The following is a 10,461-nucleotide window of genomic DNA, read 5'->3' as shown; positions in this document are numbered from 1 at the left end:
TTTATAAAACTAATAAATATTTTATTAATTCAACGTCGTATTTGGCTTTGCACTGCAGATCAAATTACCCAAAATCTTCAAAATTTTATTCGATTTCTCTTTTTCATTATAACAAACTAACAAAGCAAAAACTTAAACCTAAAACCAGTCAGTCACCACTGCCTTCAGTCACCGTATCTTCCCCACTCCAGAGTTGTCGATGACAATACAGTGCTGACATTCGCCCTCCTTGCAAATTTACATTGCTCCATCATTGCGATTCTTCACATAAACAAACAAAATGACTTCACTCAGCTTGTCTTCGACATTGCTTCATCGTTTAGACTTGGAATGGTATATGAGATATGAGATACAAGAATCTTGATGAACGTTTTCATTTAAAAGTGTTTATTGAATTTATTGCTTTCAAAACTTCAGATGATATTACAACTAGTATAAAGATTGAGAGATTGTTATTTAGTATAAAATTACAACGACCCTGAAATGTGAGCCCTAAGCAAGCCTGAAGCCGAGTCTGATAACTTAGTTGAGCTATCTCATGCGAACTCGAGCGAATGCATATAAACTTAAGCTAATATGAATCGATTCCAAACAATCAAATTATTAAGCGAGCCAAACTTGAATATGTGGTTGAGTGAGATAGGTGAGTTTGAACCCAAATTTGAGTTTCGGATACCCCAAAATGAGTTAGTCATTGTTTGAGCATAGTTCAAATCAATTCGTTTTCAACCCTATGTAGGATTGACCACTGCGTTCTACTAGAACATTTTTATAACAAAAATTGAAACACGAAAGAAGAAAATTAATGTCTGCTGAAAATCATACACGTTGCAAATGCTGACGTAATATTATAAATAAATGTATTAACGGAAAAATCAAACCCAGCCTTCTTCATTTTCTCTGAACCCTAAAGCCTCTCAGTTTTACTCTTTATCAACCAAATAAAACCAAACAGAAGGGGAAGGCTTGGACACGATGGCCGCCGGCGGTGGCTCAGATGCGGCGGAGACTAATAGCTTGTCATGTGTTCAATGTGGCAAGCCTGCACATCTTCAGTATGCATTTCTTTCACCTAATTGAAATATTTATTTTTAGTTGAAAATTCTTCAACTATTAGCATTAAAAAAAACGCTACTGATATTTTATTTTATTTCTGTTATTTGTAGGTGTCCCAAGTGTATGGAGCTAAAGCTTCCTCGTGAAGGTGCTGCGTTCTGGTTAGTAATTACATTTATTGCGATATTTTTTTCCTACATGAAATTCGAAATTTAGAAGTATTCGTAGAACTGCATTTTGAATAGTTCAGTTGAACTTTCAGGTTATGTAATCGGAAATTTTGTTTTGGTATTGATAAAGTTATTATTGTAATTCTTAATAGTATAGCATTTTGAATAGTTTAGCTGAAATTTCAAGTTATTTAATAGGATATTTTGTTTTGGTATTGATGAAGTTATTATTGTTATTCTTTATAGTACACAAGATTGTTTCAAAGCTTCGTGGAGCTCTCACAAATCAGTTCATTTGAAGGCAAAGCTACTTGGGACAGGTGCTGCAGGCGGATCAGACAGGGCTAGTGAAGGCTGGTTATATTGTGTGAAGAAAGGACAGGGTCGAACTCCACAACTTCCCCATTTTGATTGGACAGGGTATTTTTAAAGGATTTAGTTTGCAATAATATGATACTTATCTTTCTTTGTGGTTGTTCAGTTCAGGCATTTGCGTCTGACTGTTCTTATGTGTTACTCTTGTTCAACAAGAAGTTGTCATTTGACAGCTTCATGATACCTCTAATCTTTATAAAGCTTTAGCCGTATCTACTTATCAACTTTGAAAGTCTATAGTTAATAAACAGGGTGTTTATTGTTGATAGTTGATTAAAAGAGTTTTACAATTTTAACAAAACGTTGGCAAATAATGCAAAATTTCTCCAATTACATAGATTTTTTTTGCCTTTTGTTAATTTAATTGAGAGGTTTTTTTTTTTAAATTATTTTTCCTTAAAAGTATCTAGTCTATTTCCCAGCATTTTCTGGACGTTCTTTGAATTATGTTATTCCATTTTTAATGAACTTGTGAAACCATAATTGTTTACATTTATTCTACAGAGCACTGAGACCATATCCCATATCTGGCATGCGTTCTGTACCTGCTCACATTGATCTACCTGATTGGGCTGTGGATGTGAGTTCTTGAATCATTTCTGTCAACTCATTAAATACTGATGTTGTTTATTTTACCACAATTTGAGTGCAAAGTTTTTAGAGACTCGGCTTTGTTGTTTGATGGGTTTACTGTACTGGGGTTGCTGTATGTGCACTTGTTGAAGATGAGTTTTTTTACTTTTAGACGTTTTGTGGTGTCTAGAATAACTGATCTAATATATCCTTGTAGGGAATACCAAAAATTGAGCCCAACAGTGATCTGCAGCATGTTGTTGAGGTAAGTTTGTAATGATACCTTAGTAGTATTTTAGGTACGGACATATAAAATTGAAATGGAATTCCTGTTCCTGCTTTCATGCTTCTAATTTATGCCTTTTTGTGAAGGTTAAAAGTCTGGACCAAATTGAGAGAATGCGAGAAACATGTCGAGTAAGTTCATTTGTTAATGTCAATTGTATCATTTTATTTTTTTTAAAACATCTTCTCTATTGAATTTATCCTTGCATTATTTCTCTAATTTGGATGCATATATGTCTGGACCTGCTGTATGGCTCACAGAATCCACTAATTGGTGTTTTTGTGTATTCATATGGGTGTGTTTTGCTATATAATCTGATGGCAATCAATTGTCTTTGTGATGTAGTTTAAGGAATGTTATTTTTAAATGTAGTAGCTGTGTTATTTCATGAATGCAGGTATGCATAAGGAATCTCATTTGAGTTCTTATTTAAATCTGTTGCCAGTTTAAATGAAGGAAGAAAGAGATTTTTTCTGTACTTAAAACTTATAATTGTAGCATAAGATAATTGTTTCTATTCTTTAAACTGGTGACTCCTGCTATTTCAGAATAAAATGGACTAGTGGTATATGTTTAAAGATGGTGTATTTTTTTAGAAACTAACTTATCAAAGAGAAATTGTGGAATCCTGCATCTGGTGATTGCTGCTTTTAATTACTTCATCCAACCCTTGGTCTTTGTATGTGGATTTTTCCTATAGGGAGGCCATTGATAGCCCAAACGGATTTATCTGTGCTTAATTGAGTACGTAATGCCTTCTAGTGGTATAATATTTTTTACATTTCTTGGCAAATTAGCTACCTATGTTATGTGATGGTTGTTTAATTTCTTTTCATGTATGAACAAGATTGTCACTGATATGTGATCTTAAACCTATTATTTTTGCAATCTTTCTGTCAGATTGCAAGGGAGGTTTTGGATGCAGCAGCTCAAGCGATTCGTCCCGGAGTGACAACAGATGAAATTGATAGAGTGGTTCATGAGGCAACTATTGCTGCTGGTTTGTACTTTCCAATGCTATTTTCACATTCTAAATCTGCATAAATTGCAAGTTGGGCAGTATTATGTATGGGCATACTTGTAAACTTCTTTGAGTGACTTGACACCTAATGTTCTGGCCCTTGGGAGGGAGAGGGATTGGAGTCAGTGCTTAGGACCTTATGGAGTACATGTTTTTATCAGTGGGGTTAATATATGCTTGATGGCATTAAGACAGTAACTAATGGAGCTGTATCTGCCAGTAAGACTGATAATTGGAATCGCTAATTCATTTATGGATTTTACTACTGCAGGGGCTTATCCATCTCCCCTCAATTACCATTTCTTCCCAAAGTCTTGCTGCACGTAGGTACATCTTTTGTGTATGTTCATAAGCTTGCTTGTATTGTTTATTGTAATTAACTGAGATTATGTCTTTCTGTTGCAGGTCAGTTAATGAAGTAATCTGTCATGGAATACCTGATGCCAGGTAAGTGTGTTATTGACCATGTAACACTATTTTATCTTACCTTTTTGTGCCGATTTTTGGCATTGTTGACTATCAACCCTTCTGAAACACAAACATGCTATGCTCTTTCCAACTCAATTCTTAAACAACAACAAAAAGGTTCTCTGTTTCCCAGAATTTTGAACAAACAGATTTTCTGTACTGAAATATATTACATTTTTGGAGTTTTTTACAACACCCTACCTGTTAAATAGCATTTTATTACTTTTTGGTGGGCATAAAACTTCTTTCTGAGGATGGTGTTGTTTGGGAGAGTGGGAAGAAGTTATTTATTGTTGTATGTGCATTTCCATTTTACACCTCTGCATTATAGTTTGCCTGATTTCTGTGCTATTATTTAGATTCGCTCTTTCAAATATTCATATGCTGCTGTTTGATGTCTCAGAAAAACCTGCTGTTTTAATTCTCCAGGAAATTAGAGGATGGTGATATTGTGAATATTGATGTGACTGTGTACTATAAAGGTGTTCATGGTAAGAATTATTAACTTTTTTATAAACTAAATTCAAGTGTTACCTAGAAGCTTCATGATTGACTGCCTGCTTTAACATAATGCAGGTGATCTGAACGAAACATACTTTGTGGGAAATGTTGATGAACTGTCTCGTCAATTGGTCCAATGTACATACGAGTGTTTGGAGAAAGCTATATCTATTGGTATGTCTTGGTCTTATTCAAAGTTTTTGTTCTAGGGAAAATTTGGAACGAGAAATTGTGTTACTGGTAGAATAATATCTGAGGGTTTTCACTTGTTAACTAAAATTATATATTCTGTCTTTCTTCAAATTGTCAAGCATGCCACGTTTTCCCTTTTTATCTTCTATCTTTTCTCTATGAGAGATATTTTACAGGAACTCTAATGGCCATTATCTGTCAATTCTTTCAGTGAAACCTGGGGTGAGGTTTCGTGAAATCGGTGAAGTCATTAATCGTCATGCTGTAATGTCAGGATTTTCTGTGGTAGTGTATAACTTTGAGTTCACTATTGTAAGCATTGCTATTGTTATCAACACTGACAAAACAACTCTTTTCTTTTTGGCTAAACCAGGTAAAGTCTTATTGCGGCCATGGTATTGGAGAGCTGTTCCATTGTGCACCAAATATTCCCCACTATTCAAGTATTTAACCTTGCTTTTTCCATTTTATATTTCCCACACAAAAGTCCTTTGTTTCATGGAATGTGACATGAAGCATTAAAAATCAATTTATTCCTTAATTGGGTCAAAGATGCCTCCTATTTTTTTTTTGAAGTGAATTATGCTTTTCTTGACCCAAGCAGGAAACAAAGCAGTTGGTGTGATGAAAGCCGGACAGACCTTTACAATTGAACCTATGATTAATGCAGGAGTTTGGCGTGATCGGATGTGGCCTGATGGTTGGACAGCTGTGACTGCTGATGGTAAATGCAGTGCTCAGTTTGAGCACACTCTTCTGGTAATTTCCATATCTGCTACATTTGATGGCTTCTCTATATATGCATGGTTCTGCACTGTTTCTTCTAAGACATTCCTGTTGGCATTTTTCAATCTAATGGCATTAAATTGCTTAATCATTTCGGAAAATCACTATTTATGGTAATATTCAATATTTTTTTGATCGAAAAATATTTTTGCAGGTTACTGAAACTGGTGTTGAAGTTTTGACGGCAAGATTGCCTTCATCCCCAAACATGTTTCCTTGGCTAAACGCATAGGTTATACCACCAGCGTAGCCTGAATTTACCAGCCTTTATATTTTGTTGAACCATGCAATTTGTGTGATAATAATTGTTCAATTTTGAATTTAGGTTAAATGGATTTTCCCAACGGTTTCGTCTACGTACACTTAGGGGCTAGATTTCATCTGGTTTGAGCTTGCACAAGGCTTAGGAAATTGGTTTGAATTCAGAGAAGACAATTTGAGATGGGTTTGAGATTGATAAATTGAGACTTCAGTTTGGTTAAAACAATTTTATTTTGAATCCTGTTTGAACTCAAATAATTAGATCTGTTGGAATTTGACTTATCCTTGTCTCAAGCCAGTTTTATGTTATACCGAAATCCGGGTGAAATTCATTCGGAAGTTCCTCTTGCAGCTAAAATAAAAAGCTAAGGGAAAGAGAGGTCTATTTCATTTGCAGCAGAGAAAAAGAGGACCAAAATTGGTAATAATTTACAAAAAGCAAAGAAAGTGTGGACCAAAAAATGGTGAGATATTGAAGGAAAAAACCCACTAAAGAATAAAAGAACAAAGAAAGGAGAAAATTAAAAAAATCACAAAACATGTTTACGTCGCTGGAAATAGAACCCGGGTTATTATGCAGAAAACCGAATATCCTGACCGCCTTGACTGCGGTAGATTGTTGAAGAAAGGGTCTAGTTCTATACTTAAAGCAATAGATGAGGAAGATAAACGTTACTTCCGCTGCCGAGAATGGGACCCGGGTCTTCTGGGTGAGAGCCGAATATCCAAACCAACTAGACTGCGACGGATCGTCGGAATTGTGTTCTCATCAATAAAAGAAAGTGTCAAAGTGCCAAAAATTAAAAAACTTATAACTAGTTAACATGCTAGAGCTGAATTGTTGAAATATATGTCTCACAGTCAAGGCCCATGGTTTGAAAGTCGTCTTACTGATACCCGTGATACAACAGCACTGTATTGGCTAACTGGTGTTATTACATAAAATGAGGTACCTTTGCTGTATAAATTAGAGTCTAAATGACCTTTTAATTTTCACTCTATGTTTATCATATGGACTCAAAATGGTGTTGTTTTGCTTGTATTTAAAGCATCGAGCCCATGTGAGGGAAAAACTCAAATATCATCCAACATTTTAAATTTAAGCTCATGATTTTTTAAACTTGTAAAGCTCGAGTTTACTTTTATGTTGAGCCAAAATTGAGCTGACATAAAATTAAACTTGGTTTTACTTAAATCCACCCTTAGATATACTTATACAATGATACAAAAAAACGCGTGTAGATACAAACTCTCAAAATTCATTCCTGAAACAGACAATTCCCATTCAACTGCATCAGCTCAAGGAAATATTCAAAACGGAAAAAAACATTTTAAAGTTAGTTTAATTTCAATTTAAACTAACTTTAAATAAGGCTCGAATCCATCCTTACACGTCAGAGAAGTCTTTATTGAGTAATATAAGTAATTAATACTATAAATACAATTTGATGTATCAGATTCTGAATTTTTTTAAGCCATCTTAACGAGTCGGGACTAAATTTAGACAATACAATACAACTGTGGTCATAGACATATGCGGCTTTTCTTCACGATTCATGAAGCTCTCAATCTGTGTTTTTTTTAATCAGAAAAACAAACGTTAGCTGAAATGGTTGAATTTGATTGGCGAAGTCTAAAATTTTCCCGTGTTAGTTGGTCAAATGGTCATAAGTTTACGGTTCTGGTGAATGGCTTCATGTTCAAAAACCACGTCCTCAATTAAGCCTCCCAGTCAATAATAATATATGTACGACATGGCTAATACTGAATTTTCCATAGCTAACGAGTTTGATTTCCACAATTATGAGCTTGGAAATATGGAATTCTGTTGTACCTAAATTAAACATATATTCACCAAATATAAAAAGGGAAACTCTTAATCAATGTTGCATGCTTCATTCTCCACCACATGTAATATTCAATAATTGAACACTCATTAACAATTATTCGTGTCCATCTGAATTGGGTGGTGAATCTGGATCAATATACATATCGCATGCGAACGTCTTTTTAGATTTGCCCAAAAAGGAAGTATAAGCTGTGCATTTTGTGCAAAGTAGAGTACAGTTTGGTATAAATTGGGTAGCCGTCGTTATTTTGAAAGTACTAAATTATATTCCGTGCGTTATTCAAAGTTACTTACCAATAAAAAATCACAAAATCACAATCAAATGAGATCATTTTTAGTTCTGATTTGACTTTCCCTGCCTACGACAGTACAAGAGAGAACTTCTGGCTTGATCATTCAAAAGACGCATCAGCCCAGGGCAAAACAATGGATGGTAGATCACCAACATTGAATTGGTTGATTTTTGACCATCAAAATCATGATATCCCAGTTCAGATAAGCTTCAGATAGTCTTTAGCTAAAAAACTATAATAAAATCCAACCAACTCTTGTTACGACATGTTTTTCTAAAACAAAGTCCAGAACATTATTATTATTTTTTAAAAATTTTTAGGCACATATTTTATTTGAATATTCTTCTAAAGTTTCTAAAGCTATAGACACAAACGTTTGCTCTTAAACAGCAAGTTCTATATTGTCATCGTGAATATCAAGATTTATTAACAAGTCGGGGATCATGCATTGGTAAGAAATAAAGTATAAAATTAAACAAGATAAATTTGTATATTAAATGTCAATTGAAGAAACATAATAACCAGTTACATGAAAAGTCGGCAGAGTCCTTTTGAAAAAAGTCTATTGAGAAAACTGAAAAAATCAAAGCAATGGAACAAAGGTCAAGAATGACATTTGAAAAAAAATGAAAAAAGAAAGCATTTCTCCATATTTTCTAGGTAAAAAAAAATTCGTTGAAATGGAGGAAAGGTCTAGAACATGAACTTTCAAAGAGAAAGCATTTTACCATATTGTTAGCAAATATTGTGTTTGTAATGATGCCTAGGGCATTTGGAGCTTGACCGGTTGATTCGATGATAAATTAAATAAATATTAAAATAATATTTATTATTTAATAGTATGTGATACATGTTTTTAATCAAATAAATTAGATTAAAGTAATTGAGTCAATACGATTCACTCAATTCTATTGTAGATTAATTTGATATAATGACTAATTAAACTTTAAATATAAACCTAGAGTGAATTGATTATCGAATCTCAATTACCAATTCAATTGACTAGATCAATTATAGTTTTAAAACTCTGGTTTGTATTGGAATTGAGCTAAAAAAATTTGACAATATTCAAACTTCATTATGATCGTTATTACTACAATATCACAAGCCAAAATCATTCATGCCTAAACTCTATCTTTGAAACATTCTTGATAAACGACTTTAGTCTTTGGTTTTAGCTAATTGTAGTGACTAGTATAACTCTATGATAAAAATGAGTTCCAAGACCCAGTTAAATAGTTTTTTTGTTCAAGTTCAACTTGATTACTTTAAGAGGACGTTTAGTTTGAGTAATATTTTATTATCAAAATAGAAATATTACTTTGAAGATAAATTATTTAGAAGATTACTGGGTATAAAATTATTACTATATTTGATAAAATTTGATAGGTATAAATAATTATTGTGTTTGGTTAAAAGTAATAAAAGATTACTAGTAAATTATTTTACTTAAATACTCTTAAATATAATTATTTTAAAATATTTTTTATATTATTTGTCATATTAATTAAAGATAAATTTATTTTTGTCTCAAAAAATTAATAAATAATAATATAATTACAATAAAATCAAGATTACCTTGGTAATCTTTAAATACCTAACGTGAAAATGGTAATCAGATTATCACCTATATTATCTGTCATGTCAGTATTGAGAATAAAAGATTACTGTAATATTTTATTACTGATAAATCAAACAAGAGAATAAAAAATAGATTATCAAAATAATTTTTAAATACGGAAACCAAATACCCCCTAAAAAGAGTTTAAGTTTGTCGAATGGATAATATCTTAACTCTAGCTTCAAACAAAGGATGAAATGCAGTCAATTCAAAAAATTATTTTAAACCTTTTAATTATTAAAATATTATATTTAAACATTCTTATTTAATTATTTATCAATTATTACTGTATTCAAAATCAAAATAGAAGATTTTAGAAGTATAAAAATAAAATTTGAAATTATTAATAGTATATTGATATTTTACTTAAACAAGTCATGAGTTTACAAAACTCATCAAACCAGCTGACGTCAAAGTTTGAACTGCTGGAAAGCTGAACTTTAGTGTCTCAAGCTAAGAACAAACTTGAGACGAGTCGAGGCTTGGCTCGGCTACATACTCAGGGAAACACACAACTCTCAGGGGAACCACGCACTTAGTGATACTCGTACGTGGCTAATCTGCTTGCCGGCGCACCAGGGACCTGCTTGGACAAATGGGAATATGAAGGAGAGGGGACTAATAATTGGACCCTGTTGGACAGGTCTTCATGTGCAAACATCATAAGGGATTTAAGATGGAGTTTAGTTGGATTTTGAATTAAAATTAAAAGGAAAAACCTTACTTATTTTACTAATACGCATGAATAAGTTGAAAACCAAGACAATGTTTTCATACCTCCATTAAACATTGATTCAGTCAAGAATTAATTTGTGTTTTAACTTGTTTGAGGTCTATTTGGGTTTTGACTGAATAATGGATCGATTCAAATTTATTCAATTCAATAAATGACAAATTAAATAAATATCAAAATAATATTCAATGAAAAAAATTGAGATCACATAGTATTTGATGCATATTTTTTTATTTGAATTTTAAAAATTGCAAAATTTTTAACTATGTGACAGTA

At 32.7% G+C, this 10,461-nt stretch overlaps 1 protein-coding gene across 5 annotated transcripts; it reads left to right on the top strand.

Moving 5' to 3' along the window:
* Window positions 1-874: 874 nt before the first annotated feature.
* LOC123215611 (methionine aminopeptidase 1A-like) lies at window positions 875-5,971 on the top strand. Of its 5 annotated transcripts, XM_044635788.1 has the most exons (16): window positions 877-1,055; window positions 1,167-1,217; window positions 1,473-1,646; window positions 2,106-2,181; window positions 2,392-2,439; window positions 2,547-2,591; window positions 3,361-3,460; window positions 3,753-3,804; window positions 3,887-3,928; window positions 4,379-4,440; window positions 4,526-4,624; window positions 4,854-4,927; window positions 5,016-5,085; window positions 5,247-5,401; window positions 5,583-5,660; window positions 5,754-5,971. In XM_044635788.1, exons 1-15 carry the CDS (start codon window positions 976-978, stop codon window positions 5,658-5,660), a joined length of 1,206 nt encoding a protein of 401 aa, XP_044491723.1. In that variant the 5' UTR covers window positions 877-975; the 3' UTR covers window positions 5,754-5,971. The 5 variants fall into 5 exon arrangements, with proteins under 5 accessions (XP_044491726.1, XP_044491724.1, XP_044491725.1 ...); XM_044635791.1 differs by having other exon boundaries at window positions 875-1,055; window positions 4,854-4,924; window positions 5,313-5,401; window positions 5,583-5,971; XM_044635789.1 differs by having other exon boundaries at window positions 876-1,055; window positions 4,854-4,924; window positions 5,583-5,971.
* The last annotated feature ends 4,490 nt before the right edge of the window (window positions 5,972-10,461 follow it).

This window comes from Mangifera indica, chromosome 5 (assembly GCF_011075055.1).
Source record: "Mangifera indica cultivar Alphonso chromosome 5, CATAS_Mindica_2.1, whole genome shotgun sequence".
NCBI lineage: Eukaryota > Viridiplantae > Streptophyta > Magnoliopsida > Sapindales > Anacardiaceae > Mangifera > Mangifera indica.
Note: the sequence above shows the minus strand (reverse complement) of the source record. Positions and strands in the feature narration are given on the sequence as shown.